The following is a 25,794-nucleotide window of genomic DNA, read 5'->3' as shown; positions in this document are numbered from 1 at the left end:
AATTCGTCTTATAGTTAATGAGTAGGCTTACAACTTCTTTCTTTAAAATCCGTCTCATTGTCCAAATCCGACTTCTAAGTTAATGAGTCGACTTCTTACGCGTGTATAACAAATAACTTAGTTTTATCTCTATATTGTTAAATCATTAAAAACAAGTGTTTTAACAATTTCTTCCTTATTAATGATTTAAGCTTAATTCTACAGTATTATCTAAAAAATTTAAACCAAGAGTTTCACTAATCATTAACATTGAGTAAGCAAGGTGATTCAACATTTTCCTCCTTTTATGTTGATAAAAGGAATAAAGCTGCAAGAGTTGTGTTAGAACGACAACATAATCAAAAACATAGAGAGTTTTCTTATCTAAGTTAACAGTTAGTTACTTTCTTGCCTGAGTGCCTGTTCTTGGAGGTCTACCATTTACTTACTTCTTTTGGAGTAATTCGTCATCAGAGTCGGTGATATCTGCCGGTTGAGGTGCAGTCACAACCACTCGTTCAGTGTTAACTGTGTTGAGATGCGTTGTGATTTCCGTAAGCTGAAGGCCGTGACCTTGAATAGAAGAGAGTACTTCCTTCATTTCGAAAGAATCCGGAAGCAGGATGGATTTCATTGTATTCATTGCTCCTCTTATCATGCCCACTTCTCTGGAGGTAGTTCTTATTTCCCTAAGAAACATCACCTAAGCAAAGCCGCAATACAGGGAAATTTTGAAGAGAAAGACCCAACTATTCTTTTGCCCAATCAATCTGATGATATCTCTCATTTGGCTTTAGATATTGGAGGTAAATCAGATCCCCAATCATGGGTTTTGCTTCTTTTTGTTCTTGATCGATCGATCGATCGATTATGCTTCAATTATGGGTTTTTTTTTTCCTTTCTTAGGTTGGTTTACTTTTCAAGACACGAAGAAGATCAGTCGTCTATCAACGACAGTAAGAAGGAGAAATCAGGTGTTCTTAATTCGATTCGTAGAAGCTATCGTATTCTTGGAGGAAGGCTTCATTTTGTCAAGTTTGAGACACACAAGATCAATGAATGCATTGATTTTATATCTTCTAAACAGCTTCACTATGGTGCATTCATTCATTCATTCATAGTGCATTCATTGGAGCTCTAAGCCTCTAACCCGTCTAACAGGGATGAAGCTGTAATCAAGGTAATATGTGTAAATGAGAATGCTATATATTAACATTGTATTAAAAAATGTTTCTCATTCTCTCTCCCAAATTTCCTACCCAATCATTTCTTTTTTTAATTTTTTTCAAAAAAAAATCAACTTTTGATCACCAAATTCAAAATGGGTTAAAGCTAAAAAGAAGAATTTGGGGGGTTTTAAATTCTTAAAGATAATTGGATTTCATTCATTTCTTCCTGTTTTTTTCTCATATTTTATAAGATGGGTTGTTATTATATGAGTGTAGGGATGTGGATTCCATTTTATTGTGGAATATTGAGTTGAGAGTTGACCTGATTTTGTGGGGGAGCTTTTTAATGTTGGTAATTGTTTACTATTTAATGCAATACTATATAATTATTGAATGATTTCTATTATATAGTATTATGTTAATAATGTGAAATGAAACAAAGCAGTTGTTGTTGTGATGGTCAAGGTTGATGTTCAAATTTGCAAATGGCATATTATGGTTTCAACCAAACAAACAAACCTTTTTGTGGTTTGGTCTCTGATCATTTATCTATTCTGGCCTGTCTGGTATGAAAAGAAACGGCCGATAATGGCAGAGCCAAATTTTGTCTTGACATGATGAAAAGAAGGGAAAATGTACTAAATTAAGCTAAATACTCCTTTTTGTCTTTGCTTTTACTTTTCACTACTTAATATAGACCAACCTCCAATCAGACAAAGATTATGGTCTATCTATGTATGTTAATATCTGTCTACAATTTTGAAAACCTTTGACATTTTTTTAAGATGAGAAGGGAAGAGAATGAACTAAACAAGACAACCCATCTTAGAATGTTTGTGTATTAAAGTCCTTATATTCATGGGAATAGCTCTTGGCTTGTTATTGATTTCTTAGTTTTTTTTATGGAGTTTAGGTTAGGTGGGGGTAACATGTTCATTTTTATTTTATTTTTATCAATTTGTTGCCCTACAGACCCCCTACCCAATCCCCCAATCCCCCACTCCCATAACATATGTTACTAGATCTATTATTGTTAATAATTTCCATTGATTCAAACATGAAGTAAACACAACCAATCAAAGGAGATAATAATTCAAATTATAACTCAAACTTGGAAAAGAATTTTGATGACTGAACTATACATAAATGAAATAAACTTTAAACCTAACAATAATAACACATTTTAAACTTAACATGCTAAGGATGTTCAAGTGACAAGACTGATTTTTAAGAGAACAAATGTCATAAGTTCGATTCTTACTTAGAGTGCCTTAAAATCATTAGTTGTGAGGGGGTCATGTTAATCTCCTCTCCTCTGTTAAAATAATAATAATAAAAACATATCTTATGTATATGCATATCTGCATTTATTAGTTTATTGTGAATTTCGAGAATAAAGTGCTTCTCTTTCAGTCGGATTCTCTGCAATTCTTTTCTTTGCTTTCCGTATAAGTTTAGTTAAAAGCTGCGCGGCAATGTATAGAATCAGCATTACTTGTTGTGGTACGTGTATTGTTCATATCTAATTTGGATTAATTACGATTAGATCTGATGTATATGGTTGTCTTATGATTTAGTTTGTAATCTTGCATTCATAACTTCGTTAACTTGAAATTTTAGTTGAATTTATGATAATGCAATCTTTTTACAGAGAATCTGAGCTGAGTAGATTATGTCAAGTTTTAAATCCAAAAAACAATTTGAAGGACAAGATTGTTATCCAAGAGGAGATTTGGATGATGAAAAGCCGCAAGTTCAGCTTCGTGGATTGATGAATAATCAAGAGCATCTTATCTTCCTACGTAAGAACTGCAATAGTTATGAGAAGTCTGGTAAACTGACATATGAAGCTGATCCTGATGTATCATCTTTGGGACCTCATTCTCAGATTCCACACTCTTGCCCACTTCTTGCAGAAGCAGAGGCCATGATGTATTCCAATTTGAGGTCATATAATTCAACAGATATTTGGAATATGAAACTTTCAAAACTGTCAAGTCAATCTGATCGATTTGAACTTGTAAGTACAGAACTTTCATTTTCGAAAGGTGGGAACCACCTGTCATCTGATCGTAGCTTTAGCTTTCGCCTTAGAAAGCGTCTCAGTAGAAGTTTTAGTTCAAGAGAGAGTTTCGATATGTTAACTCTGAAAAGTCTGATTCCTTAAATAAAAATGGCACTGCACCTGCCTCTAGAGTAAGCCCTCTAAGAAGGTTGTTAGGCCCCATATGCAAGCGCAAAGTTGCAAAACCAGAAGAAGAAACAACTACGAACGCTGTATCATCAGCAGCAGCAGCAGCATCAACAAATGGATTCTCTTTGTTTAAACTTCTTTCTAGTTAACAATAGCAACAATATTATCATTGCTATGAAAGCATCAAAAATCCACCTCAGAAGGAAGATGCTCCCAGCTCCAGTTGTATTCATACACTCTATGCTGGCCAAGAACTAAACAAGAATGGAAAATGGATGAATCAATGCGATAAAAAAAGTTATGTGGTTTTGGTTATAACGCTGTAGGCCACTTGAAGCTCTACCTCCCTTATTCTCCTAGACGGTTAGGGGAGGGCCAATTTACAGTAAGAGAATCGGTCTTATATAGTATTGAAAATGGTGATGCAGGGAAAGAAACTCCAAAGCTAATAGCGGGTAGGGAGCTTGCAGCCATCATTGTGAAGGAAGAATTGAAAGGATTCATGGATTGTAATAATAGTAAGACAACAGTACTTCTGCCAGAAAAGGTTCATAGTTTGCCTAATAAAGGAGGAGAGCCTCCTTCTCCTCTGATTGACAGATGGAGACATGGAGGATCCTGCGACTGTGGTGGTTGGGATGTCGGTTGCCAACTGCAAATTCTCACAAATGAGGATCATCAGAATTCTGGATCATCAACTGATTGTTTCATAACCGATCATCTTCATCTCTTCCATCAGGTTATTGTGTAGTATACTACTTTTACTCATTCAACACTTTAATTCGGTATTCAACATTTATTGGTTGTGATTTAGGGAGAAGAAGTTAAGGAGTTGGAGGAAAAGAAACCGATGTTCAGCCTGGAAAAATACAAGGAAGGGACATACATGGTTGAATTCAGTGGTTCAATGTCTTCATTGCAGGCATGCTCCATTTGTATTGCAGCAGTTGCTAATCAAATACCCTTTTGTGACGACGATTCAATATCGTCGCTCAATAATAGTGGACATATCTTCAAAGGCGACGAGGAGCCCATAAAGTATGTGTCATTTCCACCTGCATCTCCTGTTGAAAGAGTATAATAGCTAATAAATTGTGCATAATAAATATGGAAAGCCATTTTTCGGCTGCATTTTGTCATCTATCTGTCAGTGAAGCAGGTAAGTTAGTTATATAAACAATAGAATAATTTTTATAAATAATATCATTATAAAGTTATGATTATCACAAGATACAAAGACATCCTTACATTAATATATATATATTTTTATTAATTATAAAAATCTCCAACTTGAGAAATAAAAACAAATTCTACGATAGGAACCTGTTGAATAAACAGTGCAGATACATCGTACTTAATAATTGATGAATTTTTTAGGATATGGACTGGTGATAAGGAACCATAGTTTTCAGAAGGTCATGAATCAATAGTTGATTTCTGTTGACTCTTTGTCTCTTTTCATGCATCACATGGCTTCTATTCCAACTGTCTCCTCCTTTCCCTTGTCAACGCTATATTTCTGACCTTCAAAAACAGAAAAATGTCGTTGTCGAATGTCTAGTATGGCAGCAGCCCATGTGCCATTTTGAATAAATCATCGGGGGAATCATCAATGAACAAATTATGTTGTCTGGTTTGGGTCTAGTCTTCTAGATCACATTATTGTTGGTTCCTTAACATGAAAAAATGAAGAGGATTTATAAATGGTCAAGATTTTACGACTTTAATTTGGTGATTTCTATGAGAATTGAAGTTAAGATTGTCTGTCTGTCTGTGGTGTATTCAAATTGAATTTTGAAAGTTTAGAAATGGGTACAGCTAATTAATTTGGTATACCCATGTGGATTGTGGAAGGGTCTTTTTGTGTAAATGTTGACAGCAAAATTGGCCCCATCCTCTCTGGATCGACCATCTATCTATCTGCCTGTATAAAAAGTATCTTGCAATGTCCTACCCCACAATTGCCTGCCCTTGAATTTCATGAAGCTGTAAAGTCCCATGTCTCATCCATTTTGAATGAATTATGGACATTTCTATTTATAATCATCTCAAACAAAATACATTCTTATCTTAATAATGTATGCTTTCTAAGTAGTAGATACATATATAGTATGATTAAATAGTATGTTTTCTCTTTGCAAATCTTGGCATGTCCGAATTATCTTGACCTCGTAGAGCTTCAATTGGCCGGCATTCTCGGTTTCTTCCTTCACGACCCTTGATCACATTAGCCATGTTATACATCTTGTTCTAGGGCAATTTCTGTAATTTTATTTGTTTCATTTCCATTTCATTGTTTAAGGTTTGAACTTTGTATCGTTTTCAAAAATAAAAATAAAAAAGAAGAAGTAGGTGGTGCTATTAGAACTCACAACTTTTACATTTTAAATTGGTTGAGACTATTCCAAAACTTCTATCGAAGAGGAGAAGCAAATGAAAGACTTTCGAAAGAAAAAAATAGTATAAAGTTTGTCTTTATAATTGTTATCCTACTTCAAATGAATGACTTTCTTTTCAAGTGAAAATCAAATTTGTGAATCATATTATTGGTTAAGGCAATTAGTATTATAATTGATCCAATTATATAACAATTGAAGTATTCATATAGTAATATAGTGTTGGTTGTTCCATCTCTTATTAAGAAATAACAAGTGTTTATAAGCTTGAAAGTATTAGAATTTAGTTACAATTTTATTTTAGTAAGTGGAGGAGGAAGCAATATTAATATTAGAAAATAGTTCTAAAGTTGAAAGATATTATTCATAGAATAGATATCCATTCAATAATGATCTTTTGTGTGGGTGGGTGGGACAAATTGAGAGTACTAATTAGCTATCATGTAAATCTTTAATGAAATGGGACCAACAATTGATCTATCATATTAAAAAAAAAAAATCATCCTAACGGTAACATTCTCATTAAAAACATTATATATTGAAATAAAACAAAGATACTGTCTAATAATAGTGTTAGTTTTTTAAATTAAAAAAAAAAATAATATCCTTATCTACAAGTAATAATCTTGGTATTCTTTCTTTTTCCATAAAAAGGTTAGAATATGGTCAATGGAGACATAAATGCTTTTGTTATGATGGGTTCAAAACCAAAGACATGAAAGCATGGAGGTTTAATGATCCATGACTGTTGCTTTAGTTTTGATTTTTTTTTTTTAAATTAGTTTTTCTTTTCCTTTTTAGATGCTGGCTTCGTTTCTTATTTGGAGTGCGATTAATCCCCACGGGTTAAACATATATCCTGCAAACACACTTAACCATTTAACTAGACAGTAAAATTGTCGCCTGACGAGCTCAAACCAAGGATCTTATGGAGGCGAAGTATATTCACATTTGTCGTTAAATAAAATAGAGATTTCATTAAATATGATTTAAATTTTTAACACTGTTGGGTTATCATTTCATACTACTAATATTGGATTTAACTTATTAAAATTGAATTTATAATTTTGAAGAATAATTCTTTAACTCTTATTAATTCCCCTCTTGTCAAGTAATATTTATTTTAGTGGGCCAATCCCTAAAGAAAACATTTCAAAATGGTTTTGAATTTCTTCTTATTTATTAGTTACTTTTATTTATTTTTTCTTTCCTATTTTTGAACTTTTTCTTATAATTAAGTCATAGTTATTTATTAATAATTTTATTATAAATTGTCACATTGTTATAAAACTTATATTCAAGAAAAAATGTCATTAAACATATATAAAAAAGACATCCCGAATATCCAAACAGAAGAAGAGAGAATAAAACATAAATTTCATAATAATTGCAAAAGAGAAAAGAATAATTAGACCATTAAGAAAATGATGATCGATTTAATATCTAATTGTTTAATTTGCATGATATTGTTTTTTATTTTCAAAATTGACCACCAATTCAGCAATGATTTTATTAGACCTTGATTTTTTTTAATCTCTTGTCTATTAAGTTACATTGAATTGACTTTTGACTTAACCATTTTAATTAACTAAATAAATATGTATAAAATTTCAACATAAGATCCTGATATTAGAACCCTTTATTTCTGATTTATTCCCACAATTAAAATATATGTCTGTCATTGCTGATAAAAGAAATTAAAACAAATCTAGATGGACCCTACTAGGGATTAAATAAACAAGACATAATAATGAAAACAACCCTAAGCACAAACCAGCTTTAAAATAGAATCAAATTCTCTCCAATCTTTATTAATTACATGACAATTTAATGTAAGAAGATATGACACCAATATTCATTTATTCTTCTTTTTAGCCCCTTTTCATATCTTTTTATTTACAAAGTACAAATTTAATATTACCCTTAAAAATACAATCACTAAGAATGTAGTAAATGCAATTTTCTAATTTTAAATTTTATCAGAATGATTTTTTTGCAAAAGAAACGGTTATATTTCATTACAATTTAAGTTCTTTAGTTCATTTTTTGTATACCATAAATAAAACTATTATGATATAAAGCAAAAGATAAAGTAAGGGTATAAAGGAGATCGAAAAAAGATTGAATTATTTTAAATTGTATGATTAAATCAATGACTAATAATTTTTTAAACTGATAAATCGAATCCAATTATTCGTATTTACCCTAAATTGTTTGACTAATCATGATTAAAATTTAAAAAATATAAAAAATATTCATAATTTGACTATAAGTCAATAACTAATAGTTTTATCTAAATATTTGTATAATAACTATATATTATATATTTGATTTTTATTTAAAATGTTAAGTTGAACGAAATTCATGATTTAATAAGTCACTTTACTTTATATATTTATTAAAAAATAACAATAACATTTAAATATTTATCTTAATAGTTAATTTATTTTTTATCTATTTAATATTTACAAACTAAAAATATGCCATGTTTAATTTTGTTAATATACATAATTTTATTTCATCCAAATTAATATCTTATATTTAATTTTTTTTTCCAAACCTTGATTCAAGACCTTTTTCAAAAATGGCAAATATAGTCTTTTTACTTTTTTTTTTCAAAATAAAGTAGGTTTATATGCTAAATAAATGGAAAGAATGTCAACTTTATCGTCGAACTATAACGAAATATTCACGTATATCACTGAACTAATTTTTGTTCGTTTATACACTGTAGTTGAACTTAATGTTCATCTATATCAGTGGTTAACAAAAACATCCAAGTCCGTTAAATTTTCGTTAAATAATGACACATGTGATTGACATGTCATTTTTTTAAAATTAATATATATTATATTTTTTTTATTCATAATTTCTAAATAATAAAACTTTTATATTTTCATAGACATTAACCAAACAATATAGACATTTTGAGAGACAATAATAATAATTCAATTTTTTTATTAATATATTTTTAACATTTATTTTTATTAACGAATTTTATTATTTAAAAATATTAATAAAAATAAATGTTAAAAATATATTAATTAAAAAAAATAATTATTGTTAATGCTTCTCAAAATGTATAATTTATTTGATTAATATTTTTGAAAATGTAAATTAAGTTTTATTATTTAAAATAGTAATTAAAAATAAATATATAATATATATTAATTTTAAAAAAGATGACATGTGAATCACACATATTATCATTTAACGAAAAACTTAACAGATTTGGATATTTTTGTCTAGCAGTAATATAGATGAACATTAAACAAGTACAATGGTATAAACGAACCAAAATTAGTTCAGTGATATACGTGAATATTGCGTTATAGTTCGATGGTAAAATTGACATTATTCCCCTAAATAAATTTATATTATTATTATTTAATAATTATTATTATAAACAAATAAAATCAATTAAACCATCATTTTAATCTATTAAAAAACTAAAACCAACTATTTAAAAAAATTTCAAACTGAATTTTACAAACTTAATTTGTGTATTTGAATATGCAATTTGACCTAATCGAATTGCCCATCTTCTAGATAAAAAAATAAAATAAAAAAATGATGAAAAAGTTGAAATGTGAAAAAAGCAGAAAAGTTTGAAAGTAGAAAGGGGAAGAGTGAAAAGTCCTTTTGCAACACAACACGCATGTAGTCAGAAAAAAGAGAGACATTTTTTTTGATGTTAAAGAATATAAATTTGTATATATTTGCACAAGGAAGAACAAGAAGAAGAAAGAAGAGAGAAAGAATTGTATATCATCATTTGGATTTGGATCCATTCTTTGCTTTTTAGCCAAAACCCACCAAAGTTCATCATCAAAATCAACTCATGTTCCTCATCTGACCTCACATTTCTCTCCTCAACCATCTGAAATGGGTGCTGGTTGTTCCAAGTTTTCACCTTGCTGGTGGAATTCAAGACTCAAATCATCTGTTCTTGAATCATCAGATCTAGGTGAGAAAGCACCTATCTTTTTCCCATCTCAACCTTTGTCTTTTTACCTTAATTTTCAACATGGATGCAGAAAATGGAGATAAGAATGACAAAAACTCATTGCCAAGCTTCAGTGAGTTTACCTTAGAAGATCTCAGAATTGCTACAAATGGGTTTTCTTCAGAGAACATTGTGTCTGAACATGGTGAGAAAGCTCCAAATGTTGTTTACAAAGGTAAACTTGAAAATGAACGTTGGATTGCTGTCAAGAGATTCAACAAATCAGCTTGGCCTGATTCTCGACAATTCACGGTTAGTTTAAACTTGAAAATTGTAATGAATTTCAGTTGGATTGATATGTTTTTGATTCTCAGGAGGAGGCTAAAACAGTGGGAAATTTGAGGAGTGATAGATTAGCTAATCTGATTGGATGTTGTCATGAAGATGATGAAAGATTACTTGTTGCTGAGTTTATGCCTAATGAAACCCTTGCTAAGCATCTCTTTCACTGTAGGTTTCAGTTATTTTGAAATTGAACGACATGAATGAAATGAAATGAAATTTTGGGTGTTTTTTAAACTGAAACAGGGGATTCACAGCCTATGAAATGGGCAATGAGATTGAGGGTTGCATTCTATTTGGCACAAGCTTTGGAATATTGTAGCAGTAAAGGAAGGGCGTTGTATCATGATCTTAACGCTTACAGAATCTTGTTTGATCAGGTTAAATTTCAGTTTTGATTTTGATTACAGTATAATATTAGTGTTTGATTTCATTTTGAACTTACAGGATGGAAATCCAAGGCTTTCCTGCTTTGGATTGATGAAGAACAGCAGAGATGGAAAGAGTTACAGCACGAATTTGGCTTTCACCCCACCCGAGTATTTAAGAACAGGAAGAGTAACAGCTGAAAGCGTCGTATACAGTTTCGGAACTCTTCTTCTAGATCTCTTGAGTGGCAAACATATTCCTCCAAGTCATGTAATTCTCATAACCCTCTTCACAGATTGATTGGATAATCATCTCTCATGTGTTATTATCATTTTCTCAGGCTCTTGATCTAATTCGCGGAAAGAACTTCTCAATGCTGATGGATTCTTGTCTGGAGGGTCAATTTACAAACGATGAAGGAACAGAGTTAGTTCGGTTAGCTTCCCGTTGTTTGCAATATGAAGCTCGGGAGAGACCTAATCCTAAGTTACTTGTAACTGCTCTTATGTCTCTTCAGAAAGAGACTGAAATTCCATCTTATGCTTTAATGGGTATTGTTCCTAATGGAGATGATACATCTTCTTCAAAGCAACCTTTGTTATTGACTTCGTTTGGTGAAGCTTGTTTAAGAAAGGATCTCACTGCAATTCATGAAATATTGGATAAAATTGGATATAAAGACGACGAAGGAATCGCTAATGAGGTATATATACATATGTATATAAGGAAACTTTATTAATCTCGATTCTAACTGGTATTAACTCTCTCAATTTGGACAGCTTTCATTCCAGATGTGGACGAATCAAATGCAGGAGACATTGAATTCAAAGAAACAAGGAGATGCTGCTTTTAGATCCAAGGATTTCTTAACCGCCATTGATTGTTACACCCAGGTATTGTTTTTCTCTCGAGATTGTTTCTTTTAGCAGCGACATTTCAATGTTGTTTCATTCATCATTCATCTCGGTGTGCAGTTCATCGAGGGAGGAACAATGGTGTCGCCAACAGTGTTTGCACGGAGGAGTTTGTCGTATTTGATGAGTGAAATGGGACAAGAGGGTCTTGGAGACGCAATGCAAGCTCAGGTGATATCACCGGAATGGCCAACCGCGTTCTACCTTCAAGCGGCGGCTCTTTTCACACTTGGGATGGAGACGGATGCTCAGGAATCGTTGAAAGATGCGACAAACTTAGACGCTAAAAGAAACAAGAATTGAAATGTTTGTATAGTCTGGTTTATATTATCCTTAATCTATTCTTCTGTTATGCTTTGTCTGTTTGTACCTAGTATTATTTTCCCAATTTGGGGTATTTTCCTGTTAATTTGCTTCTTTATGTGTGGATACAATTCAAATTTTCTGCCCAAATTTATGATTTTTTTCTTTCTTAAGATGATAGCTTTTGAATATATATAGGTAATTCTAAGCCCATCCATCTTGCGGCGAATCATCTAAAAATCTCGGTTTTGTAGAGAAAAAATCGTTTAAACTAAAATCCAATGAAAAAAGGAAAATTGTTAAAAGATTCATTCCTAATTAAAAGATGATGAAACTAATAACATTTCATTCAAACCAATTAAACTTGATACATTATATAATTACGCAAACCAAATCAAATCAAATTCAGCGTTCATCTTGAATCACGAAGGGATGTTGAAATGGAAGAGCCAAGATACGACGAACGCAAAAACCATGCAAGCAAGGAGGATATTCACCAGCTTTTGACCATCCAAACGCCTCCTTTCTTCTACAGAGGACGAAGAAGTAACCGCCATTGCTGCAACTGATGCACCAATTGTCGACGCATTTGCCGGCTGCTGCTGCTGTTGTTGGGTTGCGGCCATGGATGTCTCATTTTGATTTTCTCCAAAAACATTGACTGCTATCGAATTGCAAATCTCACATGTTCTGAAACCATTAAAGAGACAAACTTTTACTTTTTTTTTTCTTCTTTAATAATAGAAGTAGGATTGTACTAAAAGCAAACTTCTTTAAATAAATCAAAAACAGATTCCAATTGTTAAGCTTACGTATTTCCCTTAATCTTGAACCAAGCCTCAGCGCATTGTTTATGTGCAGCACCCAAATCATCCTTACAAGAACAACCCAAATGAATAGCAATTCCAGATTGAATTCCAGATTGATGTTGATCATGATCCAACGTCAAATGACATATTCTACAATCTCTTTCCACTTTCACCACCTTATTACCTTCTATCATTGTTTCACCATCAATAACAATTGAGCAATCATCCGATACTGCAGCCGATGACAGTCTCCGGGAATCCGAAATTCCATAATCAGACCCACAAACAAAGCTATGATCATCGTACGACCCACCATATGTGGAGAAGAACTGCGTAATGCAAGACCCTTCTTCAGCATCAGAAAAACAAACACTATCCCAGTCACTCCTCTCTCCAAATTCTAAATCCAAGTGGGATATCTCCAAACTGTCCATTTTATCTCAGAGCTTCATCAAAGATTGAAGCTTTAATAGGAATGGAATTGGTAACAGGAGAGAATAAATAAATGTGAGAGAGACTGATGAAATGGGTGGGGATGGTGGATTAGGTTACCTTTTCAACTTTGATTTCTGACAGGTTACCTAGAACTCTCTCTCATTACTAAGATGAAAGGTTAAACCTTTGCAATGGTGAAAACGTGGGAAGAAGGAGCAAGACAGAAAAAAACAGAGAGAGAGGGAGAGAGACAGTACTGAGTACAGAGAGGAGTGTTATTTATCTGAAAATGTTGTTCTCTGTCAAACTCAAAGTTCTCGTGAATGTTACATGTTAGTAAAGAGAAAGGTAACTAAATGCCATATTTCTTTCTAAAAGTATAATAAATGAGATCATCTCACATGTGAAATGGTGTCAGAAAGAGAAAGTAAGTGAGCTGAAGAATAAATTGTGTTGGAAATTAGAAGTTTCTTGTAATTATTCATATGGTAATGTCATTGTTTTGACCATAAGAACCACTTCTTTTAGTAATTAGTAAAAGATCACTTAACTAATAATGATGATTTGTTTGTGACATGCACTTTATTCCTCATTTGTATTTTTTATTAATTAAATATCATTGTGTTTTCTATCTTATGATCATCTTCTACATGTATTGTATTTATGGGTTGATCTCTTCTGGACCACTATAGGGTCGGCCATTGAGGCTTGTCATCATGTTCAATGTTCATCTGTCTGCATCACCAATCATCTTCATTTCTACCTTTTGGGAACTCCATTCAAGTATTCTGATTGAAACCACATACATGACCCATAAATTTACTTCGATAATTATTTGGCGGGTCATGACTATGGGATCGTGGTATTCGAATCAACCTAGGGCCTTATTCGAATTGATGTTATTTAAATAACCCGAATGAAAAAACTTAAAAAAGGGCATTAGTATATATTAGTATATAGTAGAAAAATATATAATTTGAAAAGATGGTGGATAGACCACATAGAACAAGGGGTAAGAAAAATGTATGTGGTGGGTCCCTCTGAGATATGATCTAATATTCTTAAGCGTGAAGACATGAGATGATTAGAGAAGCAGAACGAAGAAGAGGAAGAGCAGAAGATATTAAAAAACACCAGACAAATGTGGTCCCTAAGTAGTGAAGGGTTTGTGTGTGTTATTTCTCTAATTGTGTCTCCCATTGGTGGGAAGAACATTAGCATTAGCAAGTAAATGTAATTACATTCATCAATGGCTCATTTTCTTTTTGTGGGTAAAAGGGAGGAGGAGTCAGTACTGAAGAATCTTCTGTTTTGGAATCAAACAAGGGCAGCTGAGCATCCCTCTTCTTTTTCTTTTTCTTTTCCTTTTTAACTAGTGTAGGGACTCACACTTTTGATTACAAAACATTTACAAACTAAATAAATTATACTGTCATCTTGTAGTGGTATCCAATGGAGTTTTTATGGATTAGGCCCAAGAACCTCGTGGTTCTGATAAATGTAATTTGATCGAGTATACGACGTTTAAAATTGGCGCGAAAACATTGGAATAATTATGTTTAGCTAAAAAAGGAAAAGAAAACTGATTCAAAACACCTTTAAGAAGATTGAAGGATTCTTTAATGTAGAAGAGACATGCCTAAAATGAAAATCAATCATAAGTTTCCTAAGGTGACCAGATTATCAGAAACCTCCAACAAAGTTTTGCAAAACATCCCAAGACAAGTCACAAGAGTATACAATAAACCCAATAGAAGATCTTAGTCAATAAATAAAGCAAATCTTTAATAATTAATATACCTGAAGAAGAGCTTGTATGCTCTTGATTGAAACACAAATCTGTAGAAGAATTCATCATATGGGTTGTCTACGGTTGAACAAGGTAATGCCAAATTGGTGACCCATTTGAACACTTGGTCCTCCAGAAACTGCTCTAGCAATGTTATTCTCAAGTCCACTCTTTTGCCAAGCAATGGTACTTATATCTGTTGCAATTGCAGCCAATTCATGACCTGGAATGAATGGAGGCTCTGCAAAATCAGAGAACTCAGGACCAAGTATAGACCTTCTCTGTTTTCTGCCAACATCATCACCATTCACACAACAGCCATGCCCACAATGGTGAGGAATCATCATCTTCTCTTCATCAAATTTGGAAATCTCACCATCAGATCTGGAGTTCGTCTGCACAAGCCCTAACCCTTGTTGTGGATGGTGAATAGGTCTCGGATGACGCTGGAAAGCTCTTTCTGAACCATCAGTTGGATTGTAGACATTAAAAGCACTAAAACGCGCAACTGGACGAACAACAGTAGGTCTTTTCTTTGTTTCGATTTCAGATTGTTCTTCTCTCAGTGGAGCTCTTTCTTCGGGTTGATCATCTGTAGTGACGATTTCCTTTCCTCCACATGATAGGGTTTCTTCAGATGATGCCTTCGATTTGTCATCTTCAGTGAAGTTACTAGATTCCAACCTCAAACAATCACGATCAACACATTTGCGTCTCAGAGTAGAATTCCAATGATTCTTAATTGCATTATCTGTTCTTCCTGGAAGCAACCTTGCAATTGATGCCCATTTATTCCCATGTACAGCATGAGCTTGAAGTATGAGATTATCCTCTTCCTCTGAACATGATAAAATTCACATCTAAAGTCTACCCAAGTAAAAAAAAACCCTCGAAATTGACTAGACTATGTTCTTAGATAGCAGAATTAATCAAAAAGAAGAAAACCCTAATAAGAATTAGCAAAAGGGTATTTACCAGTGAAAGGTTTGCGCTTGACTGCAGGATCAAGTTGATTACACCACCGAAGGCGGCAGGACTTGCCCGATCTGCCGTCAATCCCACGAGCAATCAAGCTCCAATTCCTCGCACCGAAATTACTAACAAGACTGCTAAGAATCGTATCTTCCTCTGGTGACCATGGTCCCTTAACTCTGCCGCCGGACCTCCTGCCGCCTCGGCTACAGACGATGGCCCCTTTGTCATCTTCATCAGCCGCCACTGCAGCGTCATCGCTTCCTTCATCAGCGTCGGCGGCGATAAGATCGCCGTCGTATACGGTAATCGCGGTTACTTCCTCCATTTCAACATCATTCGCCATCGAAGAGAGAGAGAGAGAGAGAGGCGGAGTCTGAACTGTAGCTACCCGCCTAAAGTATATGAGATGAAAAAGGAGCTGTCTTTTAACCCTTCAGCTGGTATCGGCAGATTTTGGGCGCAATTATTTTTCGACATATTTAGGGTCATATCATATCTAATATCAAATCCTTAAAAAACATCTACATCTACTGTTTTTGCAAAATATTTTAAATTAAATTATTTATAAAAAATAAATTGATAAAATAGTAATGATTATAATTATGATGATTCTAATTAAGTTTATGAGAGAAACATTGTTTTTATAATTTGAATTTTGAATAAGAAAAAATTTTAAAAAATTTTAAGAAAAGAGTTAGATACGCCACAAAATATCGACGTTTATCCGTTAATTGAATATATCGTCATAAAAATACATTCATGTTAAAGATTTTAATTCACATGGTCGGATATTTTAAATTGAGGTCCGGAAGAAACTGGATTAGAAGTGAAGAAGGTTATTCGATCAAGTTTGAGTCAAGAGGGGAGTATGCAAAATCTCAAACCCGTTATGACGGTTTCCAACAATATTAATATTAAAATTGTATATGTTTTTTTAACTATTAATGTTTAAGGTGATTTTTGACATGGTATGTTATTACAATCATTAAAATAAATATATACCATTTATTTATTATTACTTTTACCTACCACATTTCTGGTCAACATAATTTTTTTTAATATTTCTCTCATTATTCTTTATATTTATATATTTTAATAATAATATATTATTTTCTCTTATTACTTCTCATTTTCAATATTATTCTTAATTTACTTTTTTTTAATATTTTTATTTAGTTTATTCTTCAAATTTAATTAGGTAATAGAGTACCTGACGAATTGAGAATGAGAATACAGATAGAGATATCCGTCGGATTCAAAGTCGGGATCGAATAATAAAATGAAAACCAAGTTTCAAAATTGGTACTTCACTGCCTATTGGATAGGGTGCATCCGTTGATATCCTTAATCTACATTATAAATGTAAAATAAAAAACAAAAGCATCAATATAATCAAATGATCAATATAATCAAATGGCTAAAACTAGGAATACATATTTCTCAATCTTTTTTGTTATATATAAATTCTTTGAAGAATATCGGTGAAGGAGACTTCGGTAGGGGTGTTATTCAATAGGAGTATTATTCATATTGAGAATGTATTTACAATATTACAATAATGGTAGGTTTATGATACACAATCATGGTACAAAAAAGATTATATTAAAAAAAAAAAAAACTATATCTTTCATAGACATGACAAAATATTGGGTTTCGGGAGACCCGAACTGAACTGGACCCGATTTTGTCCTAAAAACCCGGGTCATGATGAACCTGAATTTGACCGATTTCGAACCGATGGGTACCGACCCAGACCCAATTTTTAGATTTAGAAGTTCAGAATTATTTTTAGATTTTTTTAATCTATCTAATTTTCTTTTATCTAATTAATAATTTAATATTTATTTTCACCTTTTAAAATAATTTTTTTACCCTTATTAAAATAAAAAATAAAAATTAATTTTAATCAATCCTATACACAAATTTAGAGAAAGCTAATCCATGTCAACTAAAAAGAACTCATCATCTCAATCTGCATAAATTAATTGAATATCATCTTAACAATTATAGAATCAAAATTTTTCAATCTATTTAGAAAAGTCCAATAGCTAGTCATTAATAGCAAGAACATGAAAGATAATTAGTTTCCTCTATTAAGACACAAAATTAAATATTTATCTAATATAACATACAAGTGCTAGGATATAGAGGGGATTGATTTCACCTTCTTGTTACACATAATGCAATATTTTTACACATATAATGTAAGTCAATAAGTTCAAGGTCTTTAATGTTTTCTTAGAACTCACGCATTAGGATATCTAGGCCTATTGATCCATTTTCTTTCAGACATAGATCTAACTTCGTTCATGTCGCCTGCAAAAACAATTGGTAAGTCTCAAAGACTAGCCAAATTCTTAATCTCATTATAGAAATCTGTTTTAAATAGTAAAATAACTGGCCCATAGACCATTGAAATTATCCAACGGAAATTGCCCTCCCAATTTCTTAACTAAACGTTAACCGAGTATTATCCAAGCTAACATTCATTCTCTCGTACATTTATTTGGTACATGCCACAACCCACCAAAGTAGCCTAATGGTAATAGTCGACTTAAGAAATCAAAATATCACGAGTTCGATTTTATCTGAAAGCGCTTTGAGTTGAAACGGAGGGCATGGTTGTGGGGTGTCATGCTAGTTCTCTTTAATTAAAAAAAGTTTCAACCACAAAACTATCAATTACATAGATCCTTTATAATATATTGATCTATCTTTCAAATTTTAGTCTCACTAAAAATAATATATACCACAACCAAAGTTCCCAATAGTAACTTAATGATGCCTCTCTTCACACCAACATTGATTCTATAAACATTTCAAACAATAATTTTTCCAATCATTGATGAAATTTAATCAGAATAACCATTTCTCGACTTCTATACACGTTTTCCCTCTTGCATATAAGCCCGCGCTAGATCATTTAGCCTCTTCAGCCGATAACGTTGATAGTTGTTCGACAAAGAAGAGCTTGAGTAAAAGTATATATAAGGGGTGAGATCTCGCGCACATTGAGCCACACTTTCATCTCTAATACAAGGACCTCCCTCAAGGGGGGTTTATTTTCATTCAACGTCATATTATGTGTCGAGAATTTTATTAAGATATTCTCATTAATATCATAATTTAGCTCTGATTTCACTGATTATGCATTCCATAGGTGACCAGAATCCTTTTTTTACTTGATCATCGTTTCTTGATCGGACAATAAATCTAAAATAGGATGGGAGGTTTTTGACCTTAACTCTTGATACGCCACCACTTGCCTGCACTCCTATTTTTCGATATCTTAAGTGCATCGCATTCTAAGGGTTGTGAAGACGTAAACTCGATCTCAGCCTCACGAAAACTTACTATCTCATGTAATCCCTCCCCAGCTTACACAACATCCCTCCTGCCCATATCAAATCTCCCCGAATTTTTCATCTCAACATCTAACCTTTCAACATCTGCAATACTAGATATATAAATCTAATCAACATAAAATGTGGTTATCACCGACTCTCTCATTTTCCTACAATGTCGATAAATCTAACATAAACAAATTCGATGTGTTTGTTTCCGATTAAGTAGACTTGACAATAGGACATTTAGGCCATACCATCACCTTATACATGTTAGGATTTGTATTTCCCAAATCTGACCTGCTAAATAAGAACACAAGAAGACACGGATTTATAGTGGTTCACTCAAATTGATCTACATCTACTTCATCCGCCACCAGACTAAAGAAGAAGAAGAAGGAATACAACGTTTTTGTCTCACACTTTATCTCTCTAGAATTCTGATTAACTTATGTAAACCCTTAATAATCACATATTTATAGAGTAAAATTCAGGTAATAAAACTTAAATAACTATTGGTCAGGCCCAAGCCCAAAACCAAATACAAACTCAATAAACTCTAATTGACAATTGTAGAGTTTATTATAAGTCTAGGCTCCATAACTCAACAATCGCCCACATGAAGACTAACTTTATCATCTCTAGATCGGTAGCGGCTTTCCATCTAATGTCTTAACGAAGAAGACCGACTGAAGTTGCACACAACTTTAGTTTCTCATTTGTCACAACTTTCGTCAGCATATCAGCTGGATTCTCATCTCGGGAATCTTCTCAAGAGATAATACTCCATCTTCTAAAACTAGCCGGATGAAATGATAACGAACATTTATATGCTTTGTCCTTCCATGATAAACTGGATTCTTTGTCAGATGAATGACACTTTGACTGTCGCATCGCAACACACTTCCCTTGTAGTCTTGACCCAATTCTCGCAAAAAGGGTTGTAACAACATCATCTCCTTAGCAACCTTTGTCACAACAACATACTCTGCCTCACAACTGGAAAGAGCAACAATCTTTTGCAATTTTGAAACCTAACTGATTGTACTACCTCCCAGAGTATAAATGTACCATGTTGTGCTTTTCCTACTATTAACATCACCACTATTGTCAGCATCAACATATCATTCCAAACATATATTTGACTTTTGAAAACACAAAGCGAGACCCGTACTTCCTCTTAAGTGTCGTAGTATCTACTTTACTACTTTCTAATGTTGTCTACTCGGGTTGCTCATTAACTTGCTAATAACTCCCACTACATGGTTATGTCTAGTCTTGTACAAACCATCACATACATAATAAAACCAATGGAAGAGGCATACAGAATAATGGTCATGTAATTTTTCTCCTCCTCTGTTGAAAGCGACTTAAGATATTTAGATAGTTTGAAGTGACTAGGTAAGTGGGTAGTAACTGATTTTGCAACATACAAGTTGAACCTGCTAAGAACTTTCTTCACATATTCTTCTTATGAAAGCTTGAGAAATTCTCCATCCCTGAAAATTCTCATCCCAAGGATTTGTTTTGCAGCACCCAAATCCTTCATTGTAAACTTTTCAGATAACTTTTTCTTGAGATTGTTAATCTCATACAAGATTGCTCCAGCAATCAACATGTCATCAACGTAGAAGAGTAGAATAATGTACGATTTATCAAACCTCTTGATATAGAAACAATGATCAGCTTCACACCTTAGAAAATTGTTACTTTTCATGAAGCTATCAAACTTCTTGTACCATCACCTTGGAGCCTATTTCAAACCATACAGACTTTTCTGAAGCTTACCCACAAACTCATATTTTCCTTTGATTTCAAATCCTTTTGGTTGTCGCATGTAAATCTCTTCATCTAAATCATCATGAAGAAAAACATTTTTGACATCCATTTGTTGAAGATGAAGGTCTTCTTTCACAACCAAACTCAAAATAGTTCTGATTGTCATCAATTTTACTACTAGAGAGAAGATCTCATTGTAGTCAATACATTTTTTCTGTTGAAATTCTTTCAAACCAATCTTGTCTTGTACCTCATGGTTTTATCATGTTCTTCTTTAATCTTGAAGATCCATTTGTTGTGAAATGTTTTTTTCCCCCTTGGTAGCTTAGTGAGCTCCCAAGTCTGATTGAATCTCAAAGAGTCCATCTCATCTTTTATCACAGACTCCCACTTAACCGATTCATCAAATTATATTGCTTCCTCGTAGCATTCATTTCACCTCTATCTGTCAACAATATATAGTTCAGAGATGGAGATCACCTCTCGACAGATTTTCGAATCCTTAATGATCTTCTCAACTGTATAATCGGTGTTTGCTGATTTACCTCTAGGGCCACGTTTTCAACAATTTTATCTTCAACAACACACTGATTTTCTTCGACAGTTGGTATATATTCAGCTAAAAATTATCTCAAATCAGCCATACCAGTCTCTTTTAACTTGGAATCACCATTTGATGTCTTCCCAACACAATCTTTGTAGAGAACCTGTTCATTGAAGATAACATTTCTATTACGAAATATCTTCCAATTTTGATTATCCCAGAAACGATAATCAAACTCGATATCACCATAACCAATGAAAAAACATTTATTAGACTTTGGATCAAGCTTACTCCTATCACATTCATTAATATGAACATATGATAAACAATCAAACACTTTTAAATATGAAAGGTTTACCTTTTTATTGCTCCAGACTTGTTCAGGTATTCTAAATTCAAGAGGAACAGAGGGTCCCCTGTTTATCAAGTTGGCAGCAGTATTGATAGCTTCTACCCAGAAAGTTTTAGGCAACCTTGCATGTAATCTCATGCTCCTAGCACGTTCGTTCAATGTTCGATTCATCCGTTCAGCTACTCCATTCTCTTGAGGTGTTCGGGGAATAGTCTTCACCATACTAATCCCATTTATATCACAATATTCTTTGAAATCTAAACTGATGTACTCTCCTCCATCGTCGGATCTCAAACATTTAACCTTCTAATTTGTTTCATTTTCAACCAAAGCCTTCTTGAAAATAACAAATAGTTCATACTTGTGCTTTCATAAAGTAAACTCATACTTTTTTTGTTGAATCATCTATAAAAGTCACATAGTAGTATGAAAAACAGGTACAGGTCCCAACACATTAGTGTGTACCAACTCTAGCATTTCTTTCTTGAGCTCCTTCCCAATCTTTAAGAAACTCACCCGTTTCTGTTTTCGAAGAATGCAGATTTCACATAACTGATGTTCAATAGACTTTAGTTCTGGAATATGTCCATTCTTCAAAAGAATTTTCATCCCTTTTTCGCTCATATGGCCCAACCTGCAATGTCATAGCTCACTGTTTTTCGAGTCATCAACTACAACAATAACTATTTCTCTACAAGTTGAAGTCGTGTATAACGTTCAAATTTTGTGACCTCGAGCAACAACTATTGCTCCTTTAGTCACCTTCCACGCATCATTTCCACAACTAAAATTGTGACCTTCTTCATCAAGTTGTGTAACAGAAATCAGATTGCGCATTAAACTTGGAATGTGTATCACCTTATTAATCTTCTAAACAGAACCATTTTCCATCTTCAATTTGATATCCCCTATGCCAACAATATCCAGTGGCTCACCATCTATGAGATAAACTTTCCCACAGTTTCCATCCATATAATTCTCCATTAATTCTTTGTGGGCAGTGGTGTGGAAAGACGCTCCTGAGTTCAAAACTCATGAATCTATTGAGCTATCAACAGACAGAAGTAACGCATTAGTGACAGTTTCTATAACAACGTTGACTGCATCATTTTTATCATCACCGTGTCTCTTGGTGCTTTATAGTTCCTCTTCAAATGACCCTGTTTACCATAATTCCAACACTTAACTTTCCGCCCAGACTTGGACTGACTCCTCCTGATCCTCGACATAGATCTGCTCTTACCTCGGTTGAAATTTCTATCATTACATTTGCCCTTGTTTTCCACATTCAGAGCAGAACTTTTAAACGTTTCACCAGAATCAATTTTACGAACCTCTTCAGCAAGAATAAGATCTCTAACTTCAACAAATTTCACTTTAGCATTTCTAACTGAATTATAAATTGTTGCCCTCATAGGTTCCCAACTATTTGGTAGAGATGCTAACAAAATCAAGGCACTAACTTCATCCCCAAAATCAATCTCAACAGATAATATTTGATTCACAATTGTATTGAATTCATTCAAATGAGTAGTGATAGAAGTACCATCAACCATTCTTAAGTAAAATAGTTTTTTCATTAAGTGTACCTTTTTGTTAGTAGATGGTTTCTCATACATATTAAAAAGAGCTTTCATCAGACCCATGGTGGTCTTTTCCTTTGCTACATTGTGAGCAACCGTCTTGGATAGCATCAATCGGACAACTCCCAAAACCTGTCTATCAAGGAGTTTCCATTCATCTTCTCTGGTTTCTCACTCAAAGGAACATGAAGCTTCTTTTCATAGAGATAATCTTCAATTTGCATTCTCTAGAAGGCATAATTCGTCCCGTTGAATCTTCCAATCCCATGTTCTATACTACTCTCGCTTACCATCGTTTCCAATGCTCAAATCTAGCATAACTACTCTGATACCACTTGTTAGAATTTGTATCTCCCAAATCCGACCTACTTGAAAGAATCTGTAAAAACGCAAGAAAGAAGAACACAATAAGACACAAATTTATAGTGGTTCACTCAAATTGAGCTACGTCCACTTTATCCGCCATCAAATTTCACTATGAAGAAGAAGAAGGAATATAGAGTTTTTGTCTCACACTTTATCTCTATAGAATTGTGTCTCACTTCTGTAAACCCTTAATAATCACATATTTATAGGATAAATATTCAGGTAATAAAACCTAAATAACTCTTGATCATGCCCAAGCCCAAAACCAAATACAAGCCCAATAAACTATAATTGACAATTGTAGAGTTTATTATAAGTGTAGACTCCATAACTCAACAATACACATGTGTTCTGTTGTCAATATAGATGAATTACATGTAACGAATATGTGGATCAAAGTGATGCACCCTCATTTTAACTCAATCGGTCTTGTATAATAACTATGTGTCCTCATTGAGCTCAATAAATCCCCTAACATCATTTTCGGCCCGACTAAAAACATCATGATTCCACATATTCGTTGGTATTTTAAATAACTGAATCCATGTACCCTCTCTATCTATAAGGGGTCTTATGATGTGTTCAGGCGCAACAACATGTGAATTCTCAATATTAACTGATTGACCATCAACGAGTCGTCAAATTTGCTCCTCGACTACGGGTTTAATACACTAATTAATTGGCATGATAAATGTTGTTTTAAATTCATTTATAGAGCAACATATCTTCCTCGAGAGTTAAAGTTATACCAAAAAACACATTTATAGGTTCGATCCCAAGACACCCTTAGTTCCAAGCCGACGTATGAAGAGCCCTACAAAACAACTTTAATTGGATCAAGTCTACCTCATTCGCTCTTCTTTTCTCGTTCTTTATTTCTGAGTTGGCCACAACTTTAGGCACGCCCCCAATGTTTGAAATTCAAAAGATTTAGGTCTGACATAAACCACGTTCGTCTAGTCTACCTAAACAACCCACCTCCCGACGCCCACTACTTTTGGTTGCACCACTTTGGGCTGAGTTTGTTACCTAAGTTGTGTGCCAACCGGAGACCTCTCTCCTTTAATTGTGGAAATAGAGTCTAGTCGATGATCGATCCCCTTTTAGAGCTCTCCCTCTACCACCAATGACATTCATAGTATAATATATAACCTCCATGGACTCGGTCATGTGAGGAGCCTTTAGGGGTACTGAGAAAGTGGATTAAAGACTGATGTCCGGTGTGACCCTTCGACTCTCCCCAACCCTCTCACGATGTTCTGCGTCGCTTTATCTCAACTCATCTGAGATTGTCTGTCCACTAATTAGACAACACGACCACGCCTAATATGTTTAGTTTAAAACTAATTTCACTCTAAAACGAAAGAACGGAAGATGGTCAAGGTGGATGAAGGCTTATTAGCTTAAATAGGGGAAGCTCCTAATGAGCATTTTGTAAAGAGGAAATAGACTAAGGTCTGTCCACTAATTAGACTTAGTCGCAAGTCTTGCTTTCCTTTCAGTAAGTAGGCGACGCTTTTCTATCTTGAAATCGAATACCTATTGCATGTGAAAACTGCAAAAAATAGCCTTCTTTAAGAACATCATGTTCATTGGAGATAGGCCTCCAATAACTATTTTGAGGGTATGAATTTATACCTCCGACTCTCTTTCATTTTTTTTTACAAATGTTCTAATTGTAAAATCAGTTTTTTTTAAAGTTTATTTCGAAAAACATATATCAATAATGACTCTTTATAGAGAATTTTTAAAAGAGATGTGTTGAAAAATGTGAGTTGAGGTGGTTAAACTTGCAAATTTTTCTTCCTATTATAGTGGATGGTTTGATAGAGAGGAATCACATAACCTTCAATAAATTAATGTGTTCGTTAATCCATGATAATGCATAATGTATCATCATTAAATTTCTGAGGCTCGATCTGATAAACCAACACTTCTACCGAAAACCTCATTCCCCTTTTGAAAAAGGATCTTGTACAAACTAGTTTTCTATATTTTTCTTTGTTTGATGTAACATAAACTCGTATAATTAATCAATAAAAAGACATCAAGTGGGTACTCTTATAGCATCGAAAAAGTTAAAAACCATCATTTAGTAGACATACTTAATACTTAGACAATCACCATGCTAATTAAAGAAATTTTAAAAAGGAGATTCATACTAATTAAAGAATTAATCCTAATCATTAGTCATGCATCATATATG

The 25,794-nt window shown here is 33.3% G+C and overlaps 3 protein-coding genes and 1 long non-coding RNA gene across 4 annotated transcripts; 2 read left to right on the top strand and 2 right to left on the bottom strand.

Moving 5' to 3' along the window:
- The first annotated feature begins 346 nt into the window (after positions 1-346).
- LOC124914567 lies at positions 347-3,281 on the top strand. Its single transcript, XR_007096819.1, has 3 exons — positions 347-785; positions 886-1,159; positions 2,800-3,281. It is a non-coding gene; the product is annotated as an uncharacterized LOC124914567 (long non-coding RNA).
- Positions 3,282-9,426: 6,145 nt separating this feature from the next.
- LOC124920091 (serine/threonine-protein kinase BSK5-like) lies at positions 9,427-11,779 on the top strand. The gene is made up of 8 exons (XM_047460495.1): positions 9,427-9,705; positions 9,776-9,996; positions 10,059-10,194; positions 10,273-10,406; positions 10,474-10,665; positions 10,736-11,098; positions 11,175-11,288; positions 11,370-11,779. Exons 1-8 carry the CDS (start codon positions 9,624-9,626, stop codon positions 11,610-11,612), a joined length of 1,485 nt encoding a protein of 494 aa, XP_047316451.1. The 5' UTR covers positions 9,427-9,623; the 3' UTR covers positions 11,613-11,779.
- A 153-nt stretch (positions 11,780-11,932) lies between these two features.
- Positions 11,933-13,402, bottom strand: LOC124920090. The gene is made up of 2 exons (XM_047460494.1): positions 12,425-13,402; positions 11,933-12,302 (listed from the first exon to the last, which is right to left on the bottom strand). Exons 1-2 carry the CDS (start codon positions 12,853-12,855, stop codon positions 12,035-12,037), a joined length of 699 nt encoding a protein of 232 aa, XP_047316450.1. The 5' UTR covers positions 12,856-13,402; the 3' UTR covers positions 11,933-12,034.
- Positions 13,403-14,507: 1,105 nt separating this feature from the next.
- LOC124920089 (transcription factor MYB1) lies at positions 14,508-16,019 on the bottom strand. The gene is made up of 2 exons (XM_047460493.1): positions 15,621-16,019; positions 14,508-15,483 (listed from the first exon to the last, which is right to left on the bottom strand). The coding sequence occupies exons 1-2, from the start codon at positions 15,961-15,963 to the stop codon at positions 14,711-14,713; spliced, it is 1,116 nt and encodes a 371-aa protein (XP_047316449.1). The 5' UTR covers positions 15,964-16,019; the 3' UTR covers positions 14,508-14,710.
- Positions 16,020-25,794: the final 9,775 nt, after the last annotated feature.

The sequence above is a fragment of the Impatiens glandulifera genome, chromosome 1 (genome assembly GCF_907164915.1).
Source record: "Impatiens glandulifera chromosome 1, dImpGla2.1, whole genome shotgun sequence".
Taxonomy (NCBI): domain Eukaryota; kingdom Viridiplantae; phylum Streptophyta; class Magnoliopsida; order Ericales; family Balsaminaceae; genus Impatiens; species Impatiens glandulifera.
This window is presented reverse-complemented; position numbering and strand designations above follow the sequence as displayed.